Source organism: Diceros bicornis, chromosome 22, assembly GCF_020826845.1.
Source record: "Diceros bicornis minor isolate mBicDic1 chromosome 22, mDicBic1.mat.cur, whole genome shotgun sequence".
Lineage (NCBI taxonomy): Eukaryota > Metazoa > Chordata > Mammalia > Perissodactyla > Rhinocerotidae > Diceros > Diceros bicornis.
The window spans coordinates 41071785-41098650 of NC_080761.1; the positions used below are offsets into that span (position 1 = coordinate 41071785).

General features: G+C 41.2%; 1 protein-coding gene across 3 annotated transcripts in view; it reads left to right on the plus strand.

The window, feature by feature from the left end:
• Positions 1-26866, plus strand: part of ADAMTSL1 (ADAMTS like 1) — an 855592-nt gene that overhangs the window by 703761 nt on the left and 124965 nt on the right. For all 3 annotated transcript variants that reach the window (XM_058565859.1, XM_058565860.1, XM_058565858.1), the window contains one exon: positions 16827-17037. In XM_058565859.1, coding sequence (XP_058421842.1) covers positions 16827-17037 — 211 coding nt within the window. The remainder of the gene's footprint in view (positions 1-16826; positions 17038-26866) is intronic.

The following is a 26866-nucleotide window of genomic DNA, read 5'->3' on the forward strand; positions in this document are numbered from 1 at the left end:
GAAGACAGGGAAGAACTCTGGAAGTGCCACTTAGGGTTAAGTAATCCTGGATCTCTTATTGAATAGCTGTGTGACCTTGGTCATGTTACTTCAGTTAACCCATGTATAAGATGGCGTAATAAGAGTACCTATGTCTTGGGTTGCCATGAGGATTAAGTGAGTTAGTACACGTGAAGTTCCTACACCAGTACCTAGTACATAATAAGCATCCAATAACTATCGGGAGCTATTATTATAGTTGATGTCCCATTTTACAGGTAAAGAAGTTGACATTCAAAGTGGGTAACTTGCCCAAAGTTATAAACACAAGTGAAAGGAGATTCCAACCCTGGTCTGCTGGAATCCAAAGTTCGGGTCAGTCCTTTGACTGACCCGACATCATGAGATCACCCGTCATCAAGAATATCACCCGATATTCTTTGACATCATGCTCACGTGTCTCCTGCTTGAGGAACGTAACTCTGGGATTTAGGGCAATTTGTCAGTTCTGTTCAGATCTGAGTGTGTTTAAAAAGAGTGTTCCAGGGATAAAAGTGCTAGCAATAAATGAGTATCATGGATCATCAAAAACAAATGAGGGATTTAATAAGCCAATATAAATCCTAATATGAGTGTTTAAATGTATTCAGGCTTTAGCCTGATGGTAATCCTTTAACTAACCCTGAGATAACAAAACATCAAAGAGTAAAACATACATTCTACTTGAAGAGGTCTTTGAACCCAACTTGAAAAATAATTTTAGGTCATTTTTGTGTGGTCAAATAGGAAAACATTTATGAAAGGCCTTACTCTTACTCCTCAAGTAAATACCCTTCAGGGCTAGAGAGCGCAGGGGCTGCTGCTCTCGATGTCCTGTGGATAGAACAACCGTGTCAATGGACACATTCCAGGTCTGCAAAGAGCACAACTGTGTGAATGGACACATTCCAGGTCTGCAAAGAGCAGGCGCTGCCTGCCGCTGTGTGTGCGTGTGTGTGTCCCAGCACTGATGGAAGTAATCACACCCTCCATCAATAGCTAGCTGCTTCCTCTCCGGACTCCTCACATATCAAAATCTGGAGACCGAGACAGGGAGATCTGCCCAGGGCAAATGGCTCTATCTTTTGTTTACCTCTGCCATCTAACTGAAAGATTTGAATTGAATTTGTGGTCTGATTAAACACAGTGGAGGGCCTGCTTGAAGCACTGTGTCACCCTGTGCCGTGGGCCTGTTGGAATTTTCACCAAAGCCTGGCACCCCTTTGGGATGGACAGATATGGAGCATGTTGGGCATTCAGCCTTCAGCTGATGAGGCGTGTGCCATCAGCAGTGTCCTGAGGAATGTGAGGTTGAACTATAGTAAATTTAAGTCACCTTTGTCGTGGGGCTTTGACTGCCCACAGTGCCTGTTTCCCAGTCTCCCTTACCCACCCATAACTACATCAAGGAAAACAGAGAGGAGACAAAACTAGAATTTTCCAAAGACTTACTAGGCTTTCTAGTCAATATTCTTTCCAGCTCCATGTATGGAAATAGATAAAGCAGAGTTCCTCACATGCATCATTCTTTCTTATACCTCATTCTGCCTGGAATACCTTCTCTTTACCTCTGCCTTTGCCTGGTCACCTCCTACTCACTCTTTAAGACTCAGCCCAGACATTACCACCTCCAGGAAGCCTTCCATAACTCTCTCTTCCCTCTTGACTCCCAGTCTATCTTTTTGTGCTTCTCTTACGCCTTGTGTTTATCTGTCTCGCAGACTAAACTATGAGCTCCACAGGAATAGGGTCTATATTTGTCTCATTTACTACTCTGTTCCTTCGCATAGAGCCTGGCCACAAAAAGTGCTCAATAAATACTAGTTGAATGAATAAATAAATGAATAGAACTTATTACAGTGCCTTGTAGTTGTCTCTGAAAGCCCTTAAGATCAATAATTATTTTTTACATCTCTGCGTCCCCATCATTCAGCATAGTACTAAGAGCATAGTAGGTTTTCAACAAATGAATGCATGGCTGTAGGCACACATATGTATATGAATGGCCTAATTTATGATTGGAAGAAAAAATTAAGTCTACAAGACTGCAAAAACAATTATGGTGAAAGAGAAGAGGAGGCCAAATCTTGCAGGAGATAATAGAATCAGATCTGTGGTTCCTGACACAAAGGACTGACCTTCCCGTTTCACTTGCTGAGAAAACCCATGAATATAAATGTCCAGAAAGATTTCCATTTACAACATAAATAAATGGATTAAAAACTGCCCAAGAGAACTGACTTCAGGGAGAGTGTTAGTTTGCTAGGGCTACTGTAACAAACTAGGTATCTTAAAACAACAGAAATTTATTCTCTCACAGTTCTGGAGACTAGAAGTTTGAAATCAAAGCATCTGCAGGGCCATGCTCTCTGAAACCTGTAGGGGAAGGACATTTCCTTGCCTCTTCTTGGCTTCAGGTGGTTTGTCAGCAATCTTTGGTGTTCGTTGGCTTGTAGATGCATCTCTCTAATCCTCCGTCTTCCCATGTCGTTTTCCCTGTCAGTCTCTGTGTCCCAATTTCCCCTTTTCACAAGGACATCAGTCATATTGGATTAGGAGACACCCTAATGACCTCATTTTAACTTAATTACCTCTATAAAGACCCTATTTCTAATATAAGGTCACATTCTGAGGTACTGGGAGTTAGGACTTCAACATATTTTCGGGGAAGAACATTACCAATCCGTAACAGGGAGAAATTCTTGGGTTTGTAGGGCTTTAATAATGAATACCACCTGCAAATCAACAAATAGTTGGAGAGCTTTATGGCCTGATTTGATGGACGCCAAACAATTCCCTTAACCCCAAAATACTTGATCCCAAATCTTGAAAGCCTTATATTCTACTTGGGTTGATAACTAGGGAAAAACATTTAAGCAAATAGAATTGTGTCAAATAAAATACTCTAGCCTTGGCTTAGAACAGCCCCATGGTTAGTGTGGTAGAATATGAACAAGGACCATGTGACAGTAAATCCAATAGGATTGCAAAGAGGGTACAGCTGATATGGGTTGGGAGGTAGGGAAACCTTCCCAGAAGCAGAAGGGCTTGGATCAGACCTTGAGGTAGGAACACAGACAGCATTCCAGGCAGGAAAAGTTGGAAGCAAATTCACAGATGTGGAAAAGGAGAATGATGTGTTGGGAAGCCAACAAGTGGTTAAGCCTGGCAGAAGCTCACTCTGCGTAAGGGAGGTAATTCTGGAAATGGAAGGGAGTTCATTTAGTGGAAGACCTTCAGTGTGAGGATGCTAATCAATTAAGATGAAATAGAGAAAAACAGGAATAAAAACCAAAATATGGTATTAGAGGGAGAAAAAGAAAAACAATGGATGACACTTGTGTTTATGATCAAAGTAATTCCTTCTGTGATCTTGACCACAAGCAGAACAACCCTGTGACTATTTTTATAGGAAATTTCCACCAAGAATTCTAAGTAAGCCAACTAAAATCTCAAATTCCTAAGGGCAAAATTGATTTTGCAGATTATCTATCCTACCGACCTGTTTCTCAGGAAGCTCATATCCGAATTATAACAGCCAGGAGAAATTATCTCATTTTAATGTGCTATCGCCTAGAAGACAGGGTGATCAGAGAATGGGAACAGAATTTAGAAGTTTTAATTAAATCAAGCTGCCTGTAGGTAAGTAGGCACGTCGCTATTTCTTGGACACAGGATGTCATAGAGAAGTGTTGGGTGTCGGGAGGGAAGGCTGAAGACACTCTGTACAACTGGGCTTAGCTTTGGTGCCATTCTGCTCTTTGACATAGTCTGTGAAGTAAGTCAGGTTAGAGCAAATGGCACACTATGAATGAGACAGTAAATGTATATCTTGCTACAAGTGCCATTTTTTTTCGAAGAGATAGTCATTAATTTTTTAAAAAAACAACAAAGAAGATTTGACAAGAGTCATTGGCAATGTCGGTAACCTTGATTTTTTTTTTTTTTTAAGAGATGATTTAGAAAGTGAGACAAACTGGCATGGCTAAAATAGTGACTTTGACCACACTGTCCTCCAGTGGAAATGAGTGCTTACCATGTGCGGTGTTTGGTAATCTTAACTATAAGTATTTTTATGGAGCCAAAACTTCATGCCAAGCAGGCCGACTTCCAAGAGAAGTGTGGTGCTATTTCCTGTTTTCTGAGCCACGCAAGCTACTCTTTTATAGAGAGCTCTGATTCTTATTGTGCTATTTATCATTATGTGCTTTTGGTTAATTTTTGACCTTCAAACATATTTTTACTCTCTATTGTCTAACGTCTCCTTTGATCTTTTCTTTTATTTTTCCTAGGCCCCTTTAAGGAGTTTTCTAAAATACGGAGGTTGTACGTGAGGGTAGCAAATTCATCTGCTATGGAGTGTAACTGCTTTTATAATCTTGTCTGTCTTCTCTGTGACCCTTTATGATTCCCTCCTCCACCCTTAGTGACTTAGCAGGGTAGAAAGAGTAGGCTGAGTTCCCTTCCCAACTTTGGGTAAATCACGTATTTCTCTGAGCCTCAGCTTGCTTGTTTATAAAATGGAGATAATAATGCCTGCTTTGCTTACTTGAGAGTTAGGAGGATCAAGCAAGATAACAGAGATGAACAGACTTTGTGAATTGCAGTCATATAAATGCAGGTGGTTGTAAGCACCATACTGCCTATCTTCTGAAATTCTGCAGTACTCATGGTTCAGCCAAATAGTTTAGCAATTAGCTCATTACTATTACCTAACGTTGTTTGCTCTGTCTCCTGGGTGTTTGTCAGTTCTCCCCATCTTTGCTGAAAGTATATTGAACGTGATGAGCGTGTTTCCCTCTTCTTCCATATCTATCACAGTGCTTAGCAGTGAATGCTTAAATGATAAGTTAATGTGGGCATCTCACAAATGTCCTTTCCCCCAGTCTCCATAACCTATTGCTACTTTGTCTGACTCACCCCAAGAAGAATTCTTACTCTATGCGTTTAATCTCTATCTTCACGATAATCATCCACGCATTTAACAAATATTTACTGAGTACCAGTAATAACAGTTCACATTAGCTAATATTATTACCTAAATCTGGGCCAGCACTGCTTAAGCCCTTTATATAGATATTCTCACTTACACCTCAGAACAACCCTTTGAAGTGGGTATTGCTATTATTCCCATTTTAAATATGAGTAAGTTGTTAAGTAACTTGCCCAAGGTTATGCAATTAGAGAGTGGCAGAGTATAGTTCATTCACAGATAGTCCCATTCCAGAGCCCAGGGTCTTCTACGTTATGCCACATGCCACCCTGAGCATCTATGATGTGCCAGGCACTGTAGTAGGTGCTGGAGATATTAAGATGAATAGGTCAGAGCCATTCTTGCCCTTGTGGAGTGCATAGTCTAGTGAAAGAGACAGACAAGTAGACAACTAGAGAGTAATGAAGGTGAGCCTGAGGGAAGAAAAGAATGTCTTTAGGAGGAAAGAGACAGTAGTGTGCTATAGAGGGAAAGGTCTAGCTCTACCTGGTGGGAAGGATATCAGAAAAGTATTCAGAGAGGAGGGGGATGATTAAGATCCAACTGTTACCACATAAAGCGGGGGTTCTTTGCCTGATGCACATAAAAGAAACCAATTATTATGGCATCAGCTTTTGAGAAAAGAAAAGCCTTTATTGCAAGGTCGACCAGCAAGGAGACAGGAGGCAACACTCTCAAATCTGTCTCCTTGATCCAGGGCTTTGAGCACAATTTATGGGATGAAGGGCAGGGTGGTCTGAAGTGTGGAGATAGCTGACTGGAGGTAAGGAGAAGTGAGGTAATCGATGATCGGCGCAAGCGTAGTCAAGCTTCCTGGCTCTTCACAGGACGCATGTTCACAAAATGGTGGTGGCAGTATGATCTGAGGGTGGAATTTTCAGCCCCTTAATGTCAAAAGGGTCACTTATCAGGCATTTGGGCAGCCCCAGTTGATGGGTTGGTGGTCTCAACTGGCCTGAACTGGACAAGGGACTGACTTTCAATTCCTGAAAAACAACTCTTAATTACTCTGTTGATGAGGTGGAGTCAGTAGAACTGGTCCTAGTGGGCCTGTGGTTACACATCCTGAGAGGCAGAGGAGTTTGCCAGCCAAAAAGAGGGGTGCAAAGCTCAGTATGAGGATGACCTGAGATTAAACCAGAAAGATATATTCAAACTTCTTTGTGAAGCACATTATAGGCCAGTCAAGGATTTGAACCTTGGCCTGTGGGTAACAGGGAGTCAATGGATGTTTTTTATAGCCTTTATTTTGAAATAATTTCAGTTAAAAAAAGTTGCAGAAATAGTACACAGAGCTCCCTTATACGCATTCCCTCACTTCCACAGATGTTAACATTTTGGGACCATTTGAGAATAAATTCAGTTGCTATCCCATTGCATCTTACACTTCAGTGTTTATTACCCAAGTACAAGGATGCTCTCATATATAACCACAGTATAACTATCAAAATCAAGAAATGACATTAATTCAGTTTCACCATCTCATCCACGAACTCCATTCAGATTTTGCCATTTGTCCCAATGATGCGCTTTGTAGGTCCAAGATCCAATCCAGGGTCACGCGTTACATTGAGTTGTCATTTCTTTTTAGACTCCTTCAAACTGGGACGGTCTTTTCTTGTCTTTCATATCCTAGACATTTTTAAGGAGTACAGGCCTGTTACTTTGTAAAATGTCAGTTTGGATTTGCTTGATGTTTCTTCATGATTTTTGAATTTTTGACAGAAATGCCACAAAAGTATGCTATATTCTTCTTAGTGCATTGTATCAGGAGACAATGAATGGTGTTGCGTCCCATTCATTCCTGGTAATAACTCTTATTACTTGGTCAAGCTGATGTCAGCCAGGTTTTCCACTGTAAAATTAATAAGTATGTTGCACTTAATAATAGTAAATAACAAATAAGTATTTTATAGGGTTATAATCTCAGACTAAGTAAATACCTTTTTCCTCATCAACCTTTTATGCACCAGCATTAATATCCATTGATGATTCTTGCCTAAATCAATTATTATTATGGTTGACAAATGGTGACTTTCTAAATTCTTTCATCCCTTCTAGATTATTAATAGGCATTCTACTGTAGAGTAGAGCTTTCTCTTCTTCTTTATTTATTTATGAATTTCTATTTTACTCAAAAGATTAAAATCCACTACTATCAAATTGTCCCTGATACGGCCAGTGGGAGGCCCTTCAAACTGGTCGCTGTGTCCTCTAGACATATACTCCATCATTTGTTGAGCACTTGCCAGTTTTCTGGTACAAGAAGATGTTCCAGACTCCTTTTTCAGCTTCCCAGCCCCTGCCCCAGCACCATTTCTATAGGAACTAGTTCCTTCTTGGAGAATGGTGTTTAGAATGCAAGATCTGGGCACTTGATGTACTTGATACTACTGGGATGTCACTGCTTCTAGGCCTCTCAGCAGAAAGAGCTAGGAACTATTGTATACATATGTGTAGATTTGTATACACTCATTTATATCTGTTGATATATCTATGTCTATCTAGGTATCTGTCTATTAAAAACCATGGGTTCATACTCTTTTCAATACCAAACCAATTCCACAAGGTTTATTCTAGTCTTCCCACTTTCTGTATTTGTAACTTCTCTCTCTGACAGTTAGAAATCTGGCTCCCATCCTCCTTCATGTATTTATGTATTTGTTCAATTCTCCCTGAATATTTGATTCCCAGCTACCCTGGCCCAGTGCTGAGGCCTGTCGCATGCCAATGGACCACTCCCCACCAAGCCTCAGGCTAAAGTTCAGTCCCTACAAAGAGGAAGAAGGGAAGAAAAGCCAGTTAGAAAGTTCAGCTCTACCCATACAACACCCCTTTCCCCCATTGGGTGCACTGGTCCAAAGCTGAGCCCTGGACATACTGGTTCCCACCCCACTGAAAGTTCAGCTCAAACTCCAATGGAGCTTTTTAATCCAAGGAAGTAAAGGGACAAGATTTGCATTTTGGTAGCTTCGGGCTGTGGATAAATTAGAAACTGACAGACGTAGAGACAAATGGGGAGCCGCTAGTAATGGTCCAAAAACCTTAAAGTGGGACCCGGTCCTAGACAGTGTCCCAGTTGGAGAGAGAGTTCTCTGTGCCCTTCCTTGGGCTTTCTAGAGCTGGCCAGCTCCATGGTGTCTGATTTGTTATTGTCTGATTGCTGTCTACCTCCTGACCTCAGAGGCATTTTAAAGGACACAGATATCTTTGGGGGACTTTAAAAAATCATGGGATAGAAATGTTGAGCAGAAATGTCAAGTTGGAGGATCACATACAAGTTTAAAGAATGCTTCTAACAAATAACTGAAATTTACAGCGATGTTTACCTCCCAACAAAAACTGCATTTTAAAATTTTGAATAAAGAAAGAAGCCCTACTTTGCTGCAAAAACTAAGGTAAGAGAAGGTTCTTAGGGTGTAAGAGCTTGAGGTGGGGAGAGTCTGCTGTTAGAAACTTTATGCATTTATGCCAGCAACAAATAGTGAGTTGCTGGAGGCAACGGCGATTACCTTCTCTGACAGCATAGGAGAGAAAAATCTTGGCAACCCACATAAGGAGCCCTTGTCCAAAGGAAGGCAGAAAGTCCTCCTTTTGTACGGCTAATACAAACACAAGCTGCTAAGAAGACCAATCACCATGGGTCCTTGACGGCCCACATTATCTCTGATGGCCACCTTTACAAAAAGCAAACATGTCCTTGCGGGGACCACGCTCTGCCTTTGCCCATTTGGCTGCCAAGTACCACTCCTGCTTTACTGAAATAACAATGCGAGTGTATTCATAACCCTGGGTGGCGTCAGCGTGTTTGTTTCTATTGTTTAGGAATAGATCTGTCATTTTGTCATTTGTCATTTTCTGAAGTTATAAGCACGAGGGATCCTAGAATTTGCCTCTCAGATCTACTTTGTACTGCTGTATGCATCATCCTGACCCTAAGAAGGAGTATAATATGATAATTAGGCATGCCGGAGCCACGCTGCTTAGGTTTGAATCCTGATTCTCTCGTTTACTAGCTGTGTGGCTTTGGACAAGTCACTTGACCTCTCAGAGCCTCTGTTATGTCACCTTGTAAAATAGGGGAACTTATGGTACCTTCTTCATAGGGTTGATGTAAGTAATAAATGAGTTCATATATATATCCCGCATCTTGGGTGAGCTTAGCCCTGAATCCTGCTAGGACCTCTGTGAAAGAGCTGGGGCTTATAAATCCATCGTGCTGGCTTCTGTGACAGTCCTTGTCTCAGCCCCCTTCTCAGCGCCCTTGGACATGTGTCCAAGTCCTGGTAGACGTGGATGTGAGGCAGGTGACGTTGACATCTGTGTGAGACCTGCAGTGGGCGTTCTAGGCCATGACTGATTAATCATCTAATTTCTCCAGGCCTCAGCTCCTTGTTGTTAAAATGCGAATAGTAATAGCCCCTCTCTCGCAGGGCTGTGGAGAGGATCATAGGAGTCAATGCGCTGCGAGGAACTAGCACAGAACCCGGCTCATTGTGAGCTCTGTAAATGTTAGAGTCACTACTGTTATTGGCAATAATGTGTGGCGTCAGCTAGACTGCTGTCACATCATGGCTTACGGCTCACGGCTAAGGGTCTCTGCCCAGCCCAAGGCCAGCAGCTGGCAGATCCAGGCAGAGTGACAGGACCACAGGCCAACAGGCTGGACTCGGGGCAGAACTCCAGCACCATCTGGGAAACCAAGGCTAAAATCAGTTATAAAGACAGGCCAGCGCAAGTACACCTGATGCCGGGTGGAGGGCCGGCAGACTAATTCCAGCCTTGGGGGGGTGGGGGGTAACCGTCTGTCTCCTGCCTGCCCTTAGTCAGAATTCCATTGCTCAGGAGCTGGGCAGGCTCCAGCCTGAAGCGATAGGGCATTAGCTGTGATCTGTCAGCTCACAGAGCCTTCCCTGCAAGCAAGTGCTGACAAAAGGGACAGGCACGTGGAGAAGGGCTGAGAGGAAAGAAAGCAGTACAGAAAGAGAACGCAGGAGAACCAGAGTCTCCCTAACTTTTTGGCCAAGGGCCCAACCTTGAAGCTAAGCGCCCGAAGCCTCAAAGCTGAAAGAAACCACAGTGACCATGTTTACCATCCTCCTTATACAGGCCCACGATCCTTCAGCCAAAACCATTGGGGCAGATGTGTTTTGGAATTCAGAATTTTTTGTGTTTGGAAATATGTTAGGATTACTAAGACATAAACTGTATTACACCCCTAGTAAATTCTGGGGAAGAATGCCATAACCCAACAGGCTAATGTTGCTACAGTAAAATGTGTAAATATTTACACTAACTGGGATGCAACCTATCAAGACATCATGAGAATTCAGGTCCAGTGTTGTCACCAAGTAGTTTGCACTACACTGAAGAAAACTTTGCAGTGTTCAGAGCTTTGGGGACTTTGGAATTGGTGGTGGCAATTATTTAGCAGACACAGCTGAGAAGGGTGACCAGCCGAGTAACTAATCTAAAGGGGCACACACAGTTCACTGGGACTCCACTCGTTTGTCACCTTGTACTTACTGGACATCTGCTGTGTTCTGGGCATCGTGCTAGGTACTGAGGTTACAGTGGTATATTGGTTTCCTAAGGCTGCTCTAACACAAATAGGGTGCTTAAAACAACAAATTTGTTGTCTCACGTTCTGGAGGCAAAAATCAAGTCTGAAATCAAGGTGTCAGCAGAGTCATGCTCCTTCTGAAACCTGTGAAGGAGAATCTTTCCCTGCCTCTTCTGGCTTGTGATGTTTGCTGGCAATCCTTGACATTCCTTGGCTTGTAGATGCATCACTGTGATCTCTGCCTCTGTCATTACATGGCATTCTCCCTGAGTGTCTCTCTCCCTTCTTATGAGGACACCAGTCATATTAGATTAAGGGCCCACCCTACTTCAGTATGGCTAAGTGATTACATCTCCAATGACCCTATTTCCAAATAAGGTCACATTCTGAGTTACTGGGGTTTAGGATTCTGACATATCTTTTTGGAGGATACAATTCAGCCCATAACAAGAGGTAAACCATAGCCCCATGCTCTCATCAAGGTAATTAATAGTTGAGCAGGGTAGTCAGATTACAGGTGCATTGAGCACAGCAAAGGAAACAATCAACAGAGTAAAAAGGCAACCTCTGGAATGGGAGGAAAAAGTTGCAAACCACATACCTGATAAACAGCTCATCTCCAAAATATGTAAGGAAGTCTTACAACTCAATAGCAAAACAAAACTAATGACTCAATTGAAAAATGGGCCAAAGATTTGAATCGACATTTCTCAAAAGAAGATGTAAACGGCCAACAGGTGTATGAAAAATTCTCAATATCACTAATCAGGAAATGCAAATCAAAGCCAAATGAGATATCATCTCACGCCTGTCAGGATGGCTATCATCAAAAAAGAGAAGATCACAAGTATTGCTAAGGATGTGGAGAAATTGGAACCCTTGCGCACTGTTGGTAAGAATGCAAAATGGAGTAGTCACTGTGGAAAACAGTATAGCAGTTCCTCAAAAAATTTAAAATAGAACTACCATATGATTCAGCTATCCCTATTCTGAGTATTTATCCAAAAGAATTGAAGTCAGGATCTCAAAGAAATATTAGCACTCCCATGTTCACTGCAGCACCCACTATTCAGAATAGCCAAGATGTGGAAACAAACTAAATGCCCATCAGCAGATGTATGGATTAGAAAAAATGTGGTATATGCATATGTGGAATATTATTCAGCCATAAACAAGAAGGAAGTTCTGCAATGTGTGACAACACAGATGAACCTAAAGGATATTATGCTAAGTGAAATAAGCCGGTTACAGAAGGATAAATATTGCATGATTCCACTTATATGAGGTATCTAAAACAGTCAAATCCACAGAATGGATGGTGGTTGCCAGGGGTTGGGAGAAAGGGGAAATGAGGAGTTACTCATCAACCAGCATAAAGTTTCAGTTGAGCAAGATGAGTAAGTTCTAGAGATCTGCTGTACAACATTGTATCTAGAGTAAACAATACTGTATTGTACACTTAAAATGTTGTTAAGAGAGTTGATCTCATGTTGTGTTCTTACCACAATAAAATTTTTTTTAAAGTGTTGAGAAGTTCCAAAGGGGGAGGTATTAATGGGACCATATAGTTGGAGAATTTTACCCAGTTGACGGCTTTCTCTCTGAAAATTAATATTTCTAATGAAGATGAAAAGATGAGTAAAAGTCAACCAGGCAAAGTGGGGGAAGAGCATTAACACCCTCACCCTCTGATGCCCAGACAGAGCTCCTATCCCCCGTCAGCACTGGGCTCATGAAGAATCCCAGGGAAGGCCTGTAAGTGTCTCACAGGCTGCAGCCACAGCCACTCTTGCCCCCAGGCTGGCTCCCCCTGGCTTGTAGTCCCTCCATCAGAAACAGCCAAAGACACAGATTGCAGGGAGGCGGCTATCAGCAGCCAGCCAGACCCAAGGCTCACAATTGCAGCCTCTATGCAGAGAAGTCAAGGGACAGTCTCTGCTTTCCCTTTTCTGGCCAAAGTTGATTCAAATACTTTCCACCCAGAATCAGCAAAGTGCTTAATACACAGATAGCTTCTGCTGACCTCCTCCCTTGAGAATGTAATGTATTTTTATCATGGGTAGGCAGATATATCTGGTTTGTGAGTTTCTCCTAGCAGCAGTGAAGTGGCCTCATGGCTGCCACAATGCCTCTGCTTCAAGGTCCCAGTGACTGAATTTCTGTTAGAGCTGGAGGCAGGAGTGGGAGCAGTGAAAGTGTAGTGCCTATAACGTGACACATTTTAACCTCAAGACAGTGTTCACTGTGTAGGCAGCTCCTCTATGAGACATACACAGAATGGTCATCAGCATTGGGCATGGTTGTTGAATTTTGTTTTGTACCACAAAATTTTAGTATTTCACTTAAAAGTGGAAAAAAAACATTTTTGAAGCACAATGTAGAGAAAAGTGCACAAATCCTACATGTGTGGTTTGGTGATTTTTCACAAAGTGGATCCAGATCCAGCAGCCAGATCAAGATCACATTCTAGAAGCCCTCCCCCCATACCTGTCTTCTAGTTTCTGCCCACCAAGGGTAACCACCATCCTGACTTCTAACACCATAGATTAGTTCTGGTTTTTGAGCTTTATATAAATGAAATCACAGTATGAATTTTTGCATTTATGGCCTTCTTCACTCAATTTTATGTTTGTGAGATTCATCCATGTTGCTTGTTGTTGTAGTTTATTCTCATTGTTTTATAGTATTGTATGAATATATCATAATTTTTTATCCATTCAACTCTTGATGGACATTTAGATTATTCCCTATCTGGGCTATTATGAAGAGTGCTGCTTTGAATATTCTTGTATATGTCTGTTGATGAACAAATACACATTTTTGGGGGAGATTATGTACTTGTATTGTTACCACACAAAATTGGGGTTCTCTTGCCTGATGCTCATAAAAAGCCAACTAATTACAGCATCAGCCTTTGGGAAAAGAGATCAGCTTTATTCTGTGATATTGACCTGCAGGGAGACAGGGGGCATGTGACCTCAGAGCTGTCTCCCTGATTCAAGATTTGGGGTGAAATTTAAGAGGTTAGGGAGAACAGGCTGGCACATGGAAATGCTGGTGGGACAGGTTTTGATTGGTGGGCTTCAAGCATCTATGGTAAGGTTTTAAATATTTATGACAGGGTTATAAACATTTATAATGAGGTTCTAAACTTTTATGATCTAAACATTTTTGATGAAATGGGGAAGGAATTTTAGCACCAGATCTTCCTGAATGAGGGACCCCTCACTCCTGATAAGAATCTGACTTTCAAGCTCCCATCATGTCCCGGTCCTTTGGTTCCGGATCTTTTGGTTCCGTGATCATTTCAGGTCAAGAATTCTTCTTCAGTGCATGCTCTGACTATGTGACTTTGCACATTTTCTGAAAGACAATTCTTGATCACTGTTGATAAGAGATGGGGTCAGTTGAACTGTCCTGGAGGGCCCACAGTTACAGTATTGTCTATTGTTGCATAACAAATTTCCCCAAAATCTAGTAGCTCACAACAAAAATAAACATTTATTACCTCTCACAGTTTAATGAGCGGGAGCAGCTTGGAAAGGCAGTTCTGGCTCAAGGTCTCTCATAAGGCTGCAGTCATCTGAAGGCTAGACTGGGTCTGGTGGATCTGCTTTCAAGGTAGCTCACTCACATGACAGGCAAGTTGGTGCTGACTGTTGGTGAGCAGCCTCAGTTCCTTTGCATGTGGACTTTCCTTAATATTGTCTGAGTGTCCTCATGACATGACGGATGGCTTCCCCCAGGGTGAGCAGTCAGAGAGAGCCAAGTGGAAGCTATATCCTTTTTATGATTTAGCCTTGGAAGTGACATAGCATCACTTCTGCCTCATTCTATTCATTATAAGTGAGCCACTAAGTTCAGCCTATACTCAAGACTCCACCTTTAGAAGGGAGGAGTGGCAAAGAATGTGCGGATATGTTTTAAAACCAATAACCCACAACATTTTAAAGCTTGGAATTAACCCAAGCTAGGGATCTAAAAATAAGTTTATGGAAATTCACACAGGGATCTGAAAGAAATATATTTAATCCAGCCTCTCCTCTTCTAATTTAAAATTCTGTGAATGTTTATAGGACAGTTTTCAAGGTATTTCCTCTAGGAGGAAATGTCTGTAGACATCATGGTATAATAGAAAGTGGAGAGGCTTTGGAGCCAGACACACCAAGTTTGAATCCTGGAGTCACTTACTAATTAGGGGTATTTGGGCAAGTCAGCCTCTTGGATTCTAAGACTCCCTCAATTGTAAAATTAGGAAAATCAGTAAAGCCTACCTCATGTTGTTCTGGCAGTAATTAAATGATATAATGTGTGTAAAGTGCTCACTATGATGGTAGGTCCCTTCCATTTGCTAATTTATCAGGAAATTATTAATCATATACATCAACTATCTAGAAGGTGCTATGATGAACCCTGTGAGAGACACAAAACTGGCTCAGACACAGACCTTGCCTTCAAGAGATATATACTCCAGTAGGACCCTTGACAGGAAGAATAACTACAGTACAATTGAGAGAATGATCAGTGTCTGGAGCAGGTATGGATACCATCCTTTAAATATGGAACAAATTTGGAGATATATAAATGTAAGAAATTTTGAGGGGCAAGGAAAGGACAAAAAGTTTTCCAAATTAGAAGTAACAGCTTGAGTAAAGACAGAGCTAGCCGGGCTGGCCCCGTGGCTTAGTGGTTAAGTGCGCGCGCTCCGCTACTGGCGGCCCGGGGTTCGGATCCAGGCGCGCACCGACGCACCGCTTCTCCTGCTTGAGGCCACGTCCCACATACAGCAACTAGAAGGATGTGCACCTATGACATACAACTATCTACTGGGGCTTTGGGAGGAAAATAAATAAATAAATAAAATTATTTTAAAAAAAAAGAGCTAGCTTCCTCTCATCTACCCTATGTTTAAACCATATCTGTAACGAACTACTTTGTTATTCTCATCTGTCCATTGTCATATTGTGTTGCTGTGATACTGAAAGCTAAGCCACCAGTTATTTCAAATACCTGAAGCATCACCCATGGTGGACAGGTTTCAGCGGAGCTCCAGAAGGTGGGAGGATGGCTCAAAAAGACTGAGCAGGGTTCCACTCTGCTGTACACAGGGTCGCCAGGAGTCAGAATCTACTTGATGGCGCTAACAACAACAGATGAAAGGAGGTAGTGGAGATACGGGTTAGAAAGGTAGTTATGTATCAGAGTAGCAGGAAGAGATTGAAGGCGTGTATACTCAGTTTAACAGTCTGACAAAAAACTTGAAGGCCACAGACTTTTTAAACCAATTTTCAGGGTTAGCTGCAGAAGGTAGGTGGGCCTAGCTACCAAAGGATCTACTTGCCATGTTTTTCTTGGCTAACTCCTATTTGTAGACTTTTTGTGCCTCACATTGTAAACAGAACTTTCTAACACTGATCATTAAAGAACACTTCTGACTCAGAGCCCAAGCAACCGAGCTTTTCCCTTATCATTCCCATTGTGGAGGCTGCATCCACAAGGAAATGCAATGGGATTGTTTTTATAGGGCTTTAGCTCGTTAAGTATACTTCTCAAGACTTGGTTATTTGGAATGGCCAATTTCCGCACTCAACTCATCCGTGTGTATTTGGCTTCCACTTCCAGATAATGAGCCATCCTCTCCACCTACTTCCCCTCAAGAAGACTGATCTATTTAGCAACCTTCACTTTTGTTACATTCTCCAGTCCCAGGCCGTGATGATATTTATACATAAGACAGAGACGTTTCTATGCTATGATGGAAGTTTGAAGGAAGTTGGAGCCAACAACCTTTCACTTTGAAGCCAAAGAAAAACAAGCACAAATTTTTCAGTCTTGCTGAGAATGAGGACTAGAGAGATTAGCAGAAAGACTTCTTCTAGTCCCACTATTCAATATGTGGTGCCCAAAGCTTTTATGTGCTCAACCTATGTCTTATCTAGCATACCCCCCTTATTTTAATGAAGGTTATGTGTTCCATCAAAATAGACATGATTGTGACCATTCTTGATGATTTTGGGGGTAAAAATGGATGTTCCATTGTATCACTTTCTTTGCTTTATTCTAAATGAATTCTAGAACATGAAGGGAGAGGATGGGTTCTAGGCTTTGGATAGAATTCCTAGCCAATCTTGTGTTGAAACTGCCCACGTTCCCAATTAGGTGTTTTTACTCCATTAGCAACACGTGACGTCATGGGAGTTGTTCTCTGCACAGGTGCTCAAGGTGTCCTCCTCCTCTCTGGTTTCTTCCCAGGTGGGAAATTGGCAAGTGGAGTCCATGCAGTCTCACCTGTGGCGTTGGCCTGCAGACCAGAGACGTCTTCTGCTCCCACCTACTTTCCAGAGAGATGAATGAGACAGTAATCCTGGCTGATGAGCTGTGTCGCCAGCCCAAGCCCAGCACAGTGCAGGCTTGTAACCGCTTCAACTGCCCCCCAGCCTGGTACCCTGCACAATGGCAGCTGGTGAGTTCTGGGTTACTCGGCATTGGAGTTTGTATTTGCAGCACTGATTCAGGACAGGGGACGCTCTCTCTGAGTAGTTTTGTCCCTTTAAAGGAATGTTCAAGGTCTATTCGCCCCTCCCTTCTTAGTACTCTCCCAATCTTATTCAAATCCAGATCTTTCGATTCCAAATACCACACTCTTTCTTCTGTGCCACACCAAGTAACCTCCAACAGCAACTCAAATGAACCATCTATTAACCTGAGCATATTCGTTCCAAAGTTTACACAGGGCTAAGGAAAAATTTAAAAAATAAGAACAATGTGGTGAGTTTTCCGTAAAGCTAAATTTGTTCTGAATTTGTGCCCTTTCTAGTTTTTTGCTAATTAAAATTCTAAGAGATAAAGGTACCAGCCAATGATTTTTCTTTCTTTTTTTAAAAACATAATTACTTAGCAAAATAAAAAGTTAGAAATCCTAAGTTAATTCCAGACTTTTTTATTTTCCTGGTCCCATGAATTTCAAAAGTCTGGAAACTATTGTTTTGAAGTAGGTTTTGGCAAACTGCACCCCAAAGCCACATCTGGCTCACAGCCACTTATTGTAAATAAAGTTTTATTGGAACACAGCCACGCCCATTCGTTTATAATATTGTCTATGGCTGCTTTTGCACTACAAGGGCAGAACTGCATGATTGTGATCGAGACCATATGGCCCACAAAGCCTAAAATATTTACTCTGTCCTACAGAAAAATTTTGCTGACCCCATTCTAAAGCATCTATTATAATAATACAAACACAACTATTTTATCATAAATCTTATCTAAAATTAATATATATTTATCGAACTTTAGTTAAATAATCTTTTTTATGCCTTTAAAAACACAAGATTTTAGGTTATTTGGATAGAATCTTATTTTGCAATTTTCTCTCCATTAGGATATCAAATGTAGCTTTAAAGTGACAACAGTGGTCACAAAAAGTAAGGCTGAAGGGTGAGGGGGACATACATCCCAGTTTTACTCAAAGTTTTTCCCTGTCAAAAGTGTCCCGAGAATGATAAATTATATAGTCATCCGACTGAGAAGGAGAGAGCAGAGCACCACTCTTGCCTTAGTGCTGAGAGAGAGGGCTGCGATTTCTGTGCATCTCTGTGCTTTTTCACCGTCAGTTGGCAGAGCCCCTTCCTTCTCCTTGCCCGTCTTGGGGCTATAATTTCGTAAAGTGCTCAAAGAATCAAATAGTAATAAGTGAGCAAAACACTGAAGTATAAAGCATCTGGACTATATATTTTCTTTTAGAGCTTACAATGTATCTGGCTAAGTTCATAAATTCCATGCTACTGTGTGATGATTTGTGGAAGTCAAGAGGATGTTATATATTTTGAACGTCTATGTACCAGTGTTCTGTTAAGAAATATATATTATTTCACACCTAATTGAAGTTAATCCTCACAAAAATCCAGTGACAAGTAAGTTTTATTATCTTTGTTTTAGGTTTGAGGAAATGGAGGCTTATACAGGTAGCAAATTGAGGGTTCCCATTAACCCTGTTTTACGTGATCCTTTCCACTATACCCCATTGTCAGAGACTACTATGGCTGAAAGGGTCCTCAGGGATTATATATGAGCACCATTGTTTTACACGTGATGTGACCGTGGCCTCGATATGGCCTTGCCCAAGATCATAAAGCCTGGTCCAGAATCCATGTCTCTTGATCTAATGGATTTATACTGTCACCTTTAACTAGAATGAATTCATGATCTTAAACTGAACCACTAACTCATGCCAACCCTAAGAAAAGACCCAGAATCAACCCAAATCAACCTCCACTGTTGTATTATTAACTTATGTTGTTATTAGGTACATAGTAAGTTCTGGATAAATTGTTTATTGAATGACAAAATGAAGCAATAGATCAAGAATACTGCCCCACATGCCCTGAAAATTCTGACTTTATATCTTACTGATATGTTTATTTTATGGTTATATGTCCTAGTATTGACCTGGCCATGAAACTGAGTGAAACACCAACCTCTTTTCAATAGCCACAGAGGCTGCTGAATAATGGCAGTGACCTATGATGTTTTTTCAGTTTTCAGAGCACATCCATATACACGATCTTTTCTGGTCTATTGCCACCACCCCCACCCCCACGCCCAGTGTCCCTATTTGAAACAGTGGATTTCCGAAGAGTCTATTATTCTTCCATTTTCCATCTACCTTAGGCTAATTAAGACATGAATTTATTTTGAAAACATTTTTTATTTCCTTCCATTAGGGAGAAGACTGGGGATGAGTTGGATTTAAGTCCATTTTTCAGATCAGGGAACTAATAGTAAACAGCTCTTTGAAGCTCATCCAATGACCCACTGACTACACTTTATTAAGACCTTTAAAAATATCTTCTCTTGTATCCAATACATAGTAATCATGAAAATGTACCCAAAGATAATAAGAAATAAAGAACATAGAAATTGAAAGCCACCAGCAATTTCTGTAGAGACAACCCCTGTGAAGCATTTGGTGCAGAGGGTCTGTTTTAAGAATCCTTGGTCACTTTTAGGACTAAACCTAGAGGAAACAATAGACTATTCTTTCTGCATTATCTCCTAGAATCCTACTTCTTTAGTTAAGCTTTGTTAGGTAAAATAAGCTATTACTGACCGCTTGTTAAAAGAAAGGAAGTCATTGTTTATGCCCCAATGGTAGAATAGGTCAAGAGTAACTTAGGAGTCTCTAAGCTACATTGGCTGTTGTCTTAGGACACCACTTAGTTAAGATACCAGCTGTTGACTATCCATTTGCCTGGTTGGCCCTCTGGTTCCTTGGCAGTCCTTGTTGGGACAAGGGAACCTGCTGTGCACTCATGTGGTCTTCTCCATTTAGCTGCTTGGATCTGCTAGAGGATAGTGCTGAGGTCTCTAATCCTTCAACACCCAGCTTCCAATCATTTTTCATATGAAAGAAAGGGAGATGGGGGATAAAATGTTTCATTTGAAGGAAGACAGATAACAACCTGATGGATATTGGCCGGTTTGACGGGAGAAAATCCCCATTCTTGCTGTTTGAATGCTGGGCTACCACTGACCTCATGCATATGCTTTTCTTCCTGGAAAAAGAAAAAAAGCATAAATTACATGAATTGTCATTTTCCAGATAGGAATGCAGCCTCCTTTGTCCTTTGTAGAGCATTTGCGTGACAGATGGCAAATAGCCAATATTTACACGTTCTGCAGCGCTGGAGTCTAGCATGGAGTTCAAGCATTTACGTTAACATTTTATTTTAGAAACAATTAGGCAGAAATGAAGCAAAAATCTAGTTCTAGCTTTGGTTTAGGGGCCTTCTTTATTTCGTTCTACCTCTTAATGCTGTGTCCCTTGGTTTTTATCTCTGGTCTTGTGTGAAGGACTTAATATTTATCTTTAACAATTTAGCTTTCATATCTCATTGGTTTGTGTTCAGCTGGCTTTTGAAACACATATTTAGTGCATTAGTCTCCTGAATCTTCTCTAATTTATTAAATACGCACACTCAGCATCATCATCATCATCATCTTTGCTATTGGTTATATGTCTCTTTATACCCCTCACACGGCGTAGTCATATCACACTGGTCTGATGGACCAGTGGACTGAGAGCCACTTTATATATGTCGTAAATCAGTCTGACACACTTTGATCAGGACAGTCTTCTGCTAGGATTTTTTTCAGTGACAGTCCATTGCCATATAATAAAGCCACATGGCTTAGTCAGGCCTCATCCCCCTGCCCATCTGCCTCTGCCCATCTCCAGTCATGGTGCTCCCATCCCTGCTTGTACGTACCTATCTGTACACGCTTCTCCCTGCCCACATGCAGCTCCCCTCCCCTCTGCTTGTCAAATTGGGCAGGAGTCCTACCTCTTATGCCAGGACTCCTCTACTATCCTCCCACGCTGAAGCCACATGGTTCATGGCCAGTGCTGCTCATTTCACCATCACATACCACCTCACCTGGACAGGCACTTTCCCTTGGATCTTCTGAGTCAGACCATAAGATCAGTGACAGCAGAGACCAAGTCTCAGTGAGACCCCATAACACCCAGTGCAGGTAGGTGTGTGAAGCGTAGAGGACGGTGCTGTAAAGCTGCATGGCAAGTCTGCCAGTCCATTTATTGAGTACTTGCTACATTTCAGGAGCTTCTCCTCATTTTAATAAGAGCAGCACTTACTATGTATCAAGCCCAGTTCTAGGCACTTTACATATTTAATTCGTCGAATCCTCACTATCCTATGTGATAGTTACTACTATTATCCCCATTTCACAGATGAGGAACCTGGAGCCCTGCGAGGTTAACTTGAATTCAAACTTCATGTAGTACAGCTCATTCTACTGCTGTCTCACTTTCTCTTTTAATCGCTACAACAACCTTGTGAAGAAACAAGGCTCAGAGAGGTGGTGCTTGCCCCAGGTCACATCGCCAGTAAATGGAAAAGGAGGGCTGTAGGCTTCACATCCCATTCTCTTTTCCACTATGCAATGCAGCTTTCCCAAGACCTCTTTACCATTTGCTCTAAAGTATTAAATTGTGAGGAAATCTGATACCAGCCCTAAATTCAGCAGTTTACATAAAACTCAGTATTTGTTTCCTTATCCAGGGTAGTTCATCTGTGGAAGTTTCCTGTTGCTGCTGTAACAAATCACCAAACATTTAGTGGCTTAAAACAACGTGAATTTACTGTCTTATAGTTGGGAGGTCAGAAATCTGAAATTAGTTTCACTTGGCTAAAATCAAGGTGTTGGCAGGCTGGCATTCCTTCTGGAGGATCTAGGGGAGAATCTGTTCCCTTGCCTCCTCCGGCTTCTAGAGGCTGCTTGCTCCCTTTGCTCGTGGCCCCTTCCTCCATCTCCAAAGCATTTCACTCCCGCTTGTCATTCTGTCCTTTCATCCTCTCTCTTTGACTCTCATCTTCCTGCCTCCCTTTTATAAGGACCATTGTGACTATATCAAGTGCACCTGGATAATCCGGGCAATCTCCCCATCTCAAGGTGGTTAACTTAATCAAATCTGCGAAGTCCCTTTGACCGTGTAAAGTAACATATTCACAGGTTCCAGGGATAAGGACATAGATGTCTTTGGGGTCATTACTCAGCCTACCACAATCTGCTATATTGTGGGTTGACTAAGCTTTCATGTCTATTAGGACGAGGTCCTTGAGATTAACAATCTGCCTTCTACTATCACTCTCCTTGCTACTATCTATGAGTTTCATATGCATCAATCTTCTTTCTTTGTTTTTATTCTAAAAAATAAATTTAAAAGAGAAATTAGAGGGGCCAGCCCAGTGGCATAGTGGTTGGGTTCACATGCTCTACTTTGGCAGCCCGGGATTTGCAGGTTCAGATCCCAGCATGAACCTACACACTGCTTGTTAAGCCATGCTATGGCAGGCATCCCACACATAAAGTAGAGGAATATGGGCACAGATGTTAGCCCAGGGCCAATCTTCCTCAGCAAAAAGAGGAGGATTGGCATGGATGGTAGCTCAGGGCTAATCTTCCTCACACAAAAAAAGAGAAATTAGAAAAAAAGAGAGAGATGCTAGAAGGGTTAAACTGATATGAATTAGAGAGTCCACTATGAAGCATAATTTGTATTTCTCTTTATTGCGTGGGTTTCATACTGAGGATGGTGTCCACCAACTGTACACACATATTGCACACATCTGTGCAGAGACGGAAACAACCACAGCCCCTACTTCCCCCTTGCTTAAAACTGTGATTATGTGGCCATTTCCCCATAAACTTTTTTTTTATGAGGGTTACAATTCAAAATGCCTGTAGTTTAGCTATGTAAAAAGATATCTGAGAGAAGAGTTCCTGCTGGTAATACTAAGAAAAAAGAGAATTTTAATGATAACTATAATTGCTTGAGAATTAAAATTTTCATTTTGTAGATTTAACACACACACAGAAAAGAATGACTTGAATCTGGATTAGAGGGCTGAATTCTAGCAGAAAGAGTCAATTTAGTCATCAGTGTTGTTATATTCCAGTGACTAAACTATAAATCCTCATAAATTAGAGACCAAGTTTATTAAAAATATTGTATCCTGGGAGAAAAATCTATTAGGATGTTTATCTATTTTTGGTAGTATATTTTAAGAAGGAAATAGACACTTGATCCTACCTTTAGAAGCAACAATAAATGTAAGCAAAACAGAGATCAGAAGTCAAAATTCACAAGTGAAGTGTTTTTTGTTTTTATTAATTAGCAGAAAACCTTTTTAATAATTGCTCTGAATTTTAGTGGGTGTGCAGCCCGTGCTTCCCATAGTAACAGGAATATTAAACCCAAAAGATACACTGTACACCCCTTGGGCTTCCAGGGTTAAGAAAGCTTAGTTGATATTAGATGAACAAGGTAATTCTAATCCACAAAATGGTTGGGGTAGAAATTCTGTTCTCATTTTAATAATTTTGTTTAGCAAGTGAGGTTCCACACCTCATTTTCTTTGTTTCTCTGAGCCCTAATTCAGTTTGGCTCACTTTTGACCTCTCTTATGTACCAAGCACTGCCTCTAACTGCCTTTGGAACCTCTCAACCTTGTGTATCGCAAAGTTACCTCAAATTCCAAAGATCTAACACCAAGCTTGATAACATACCTACCTGCCACCTTCCCCAGCCGACCCAGTCTTCCTTCAGGGGTCTTGTGGTTTGGGTGACAGCATCATCTAGCCTGTTCTGTAGCTAGAAACTGGAGCCATCTCAGCCTCATTTGTTCTTCACACTTAGTCAACACCCACATCCTGTTGATTCCGCCTCCTATATCTCACCAATATCAACTGCTCTCTTCCTTTCTAATCCTTCTACCACTGCATTGGTTCCAGTCCTTACAACTAACCAAACTATTACAGCCTTGACTTGATCTCCCTGTGTTGTCTGGCTTAAGTCTCATCTGGTGATGGTTCTTTACTACAGGCCCTTTAAAATAGTAATATGAGCTGAGAACCCCCAAATAGGTGTAAGGTATTATGTTATTTAGACTTATTTGACCAGAAAACCCTTTCTCCATGGCACACCCATTAATATCTCACAGGGCAGTAGTCTTTGGAACCCATTGGCCTTTGCTGCCTGAATCACTTTCTACAATTTGCATTAAGTTACCCCCTACTTTAAAACCTTTAATGACACCCCAAGGTCTTAAGATTATGTTCAAATTATGCCCAAGGCCCTTCACCATCTGCCCCTCATCTGACTTGTCAGTCTGATTTCCCAACTACCCTTCCCCACGCAGCCTATGCTCCACTTTCTCGGGACTCCTCAAAGTTATTTCACATGCCATGCCCTTCCTAGCCTGGTCTCTGCACACATAATCTGACTCTGCCAGCACTCTTCATCTCCCTGGCCAGCCCCTCACATGTCTTTTCTTCTGTAGAGCCTTCCCAACTTTTCCAGAAAGACTGAATTGTACTCTCCTCTGTATCATCTCTTTTGTAAACTGATCTTATTTTATAGTAATTTTTTCTCCCTGACTGGACTACAAATACCTAAAGTATGGTAACCATTTACTAATCATCTTAAATCCCCAGCACCTAATACAGTGTCTGGCACTCGATAAGTACTGAATAAATGTTTGATGAAACAATGAATGAGTGAATGAAGAAATGAATGAAATGGGTTGGAAGCTATAAGCAGAGCACGTTATGTTAAAATTGGAAAGCTGACCTCGGAAACAGAACATAAACTTCACTTTGTTGGGCTCAATACATGTCTTGAGGTCCCAAGAAAATGAGCTCAGCTCTCAGGAAATTAAACTACCAAGATAAAACCAGAAGTGTCAATATGAGCAGAATTTATTAATGTGCTGATCTTGGGAAAATCTCTAAAAATACAAGTCACTTGAGCCATTGTATTTTTGTATAGAAACATAACTTTTAAGTGTTCCCTTTATTGTATATTTTTTACTTTTCTTATAAAACAAATCAATCCGTGACCTTATATAATGAAACATGTATAGCAGCTAGTACAAGCAATATAAATACTATTTTTTGTTATTTATTCTGTTTATGGCATATATTTAAAAATAATATCCCTTCTCAGAGATCTACCTCTCCGTACCACAATATTATTTTACATGATGATTCATAAAAGCAAACATTTTCATTTAGTTTTATTAAATTTCTCTTTCTGTTCCTTTTAAAAAATTGTGCTCTTTGCATTCTGCCTCTTGCTGCAGAACAGTCAGCCTCACCAGGTAATGTCAACATGTTCACAAAGTCATCACAGACTTTGGAACCTTTATTAATTTGAAATTTCATCTTCTACAATTTTAAAAGTTTTCTAAAAGCACATTTTCATCAATGTAAACACAACAGGGAAGCTTTTTGAGCAAAGGTAAGACAAGCTTTTAAGAAAGCCTGACAAATATTCCTGACAATATTAATTCAGCTAGATGGTCATCTGCCATACCTGGAGAGTCAGAGCACACCTTGCCACTGGCTGAATCCCACTGCTGACTGACTTAGAAGCAGCTTCTGGCTGATGACAAAACAGCCTGATAAAAGGTGGATGTTCAGCCCATCCACTGGATATTTGTTTTACATCTTTTGAACATCTGGATTTTTGGCCCTTTTGTTCATCCAATCATCAATTCAACAAACATTTATGAAGTACATGCTCTCTGCCAGACGCTACATTAGGCATTGGGGAATAGAAAGATGAGTACATTCCTTTTCCTCAAAAGATGCATAATCCTGCATTCATGCAGGGAAGTGGAGGAAAAGAGCAGGCACATAAATGACTAGACCTTATAGGAGAGATGCAGTACCCTTCTAGGTCACGGTGAGGTGGGAGGTGACTCATTCGCCATGAAGCAGAGGGGTTAGAGGAGCCTTTAGTGAAGACGTGGCCTTTGAGCTGGGCCTTCAAGGATGTCTTGGAAGTTTCTAGATGGACAAAGAGGGGAAGGGCATTGCTCACAGAGTGACCAACACAATCAAAGGCCTGAGCAGAGATAGCATCTGTGTGCCCAGGGACAGGCAAATTGTCCATTGTCACTAAAGCACTGGCCCAGGGCAGGCTGGCAAGGAGTGTGGCTGGGAAGCTCAACGCAGGTTCTAGAGTGTGAGGGACCTGAAGGACTTTCTCAGGACTCTGGATTTTATCTTCTGGGCGTTGAGAATTTCCTAAAAGCTTTATGTGTAGATCAAACTTGAAAATAACAAGCTGTTTTGTTTTGTTTTGTTTTTTACTTTTCTCGCAGCTGTTTTGTCATCGTATTGTCACAGACTTCTGTACAGTGTGGGGGGAATCACCCGAAGGTCTGTCCCTTAAATCAAGTCCTATCCACAAATAGATAACCCAGCTATTTATTTTGAGTGGTTACACTCTATAGCACCATTTTATTACACTCCACCCTTGAAATTACACCAAATTATTTTCGTCATGGACTTCCTCACTTTGAAAGAGAAAGATAATTAGCCTGCATCTTTCCTTATTACCACATTCACTAAGAAGCTCTAACTGAACAGCTTGAATCTGAGAGCTGTTCTTATCCAACTACTTGTTTATTTGAGGAGCATTTATTCAAATTTAATAGAAGCCCATGTGCCTCATAAGATATTTAGAAAAAGAAAATTTCAGCCATCAAGCATTGAAGAGATCTGTACTCCTACAAATCCGACATCACTAGTGAAGTGTCTAAAATAGTCACAGGGAACAGAAACTTCAGGAACATGTCCTCTATGCCTGACAAACATGGGGAATATGACTGTGAATTATAATCAAAGGATTAGGAGAAAAGTGGTTTGATGTCACTGTGAGGTTTCAGGGATGATGATTTTATGAATCAGCCGTTCCTTCTCTC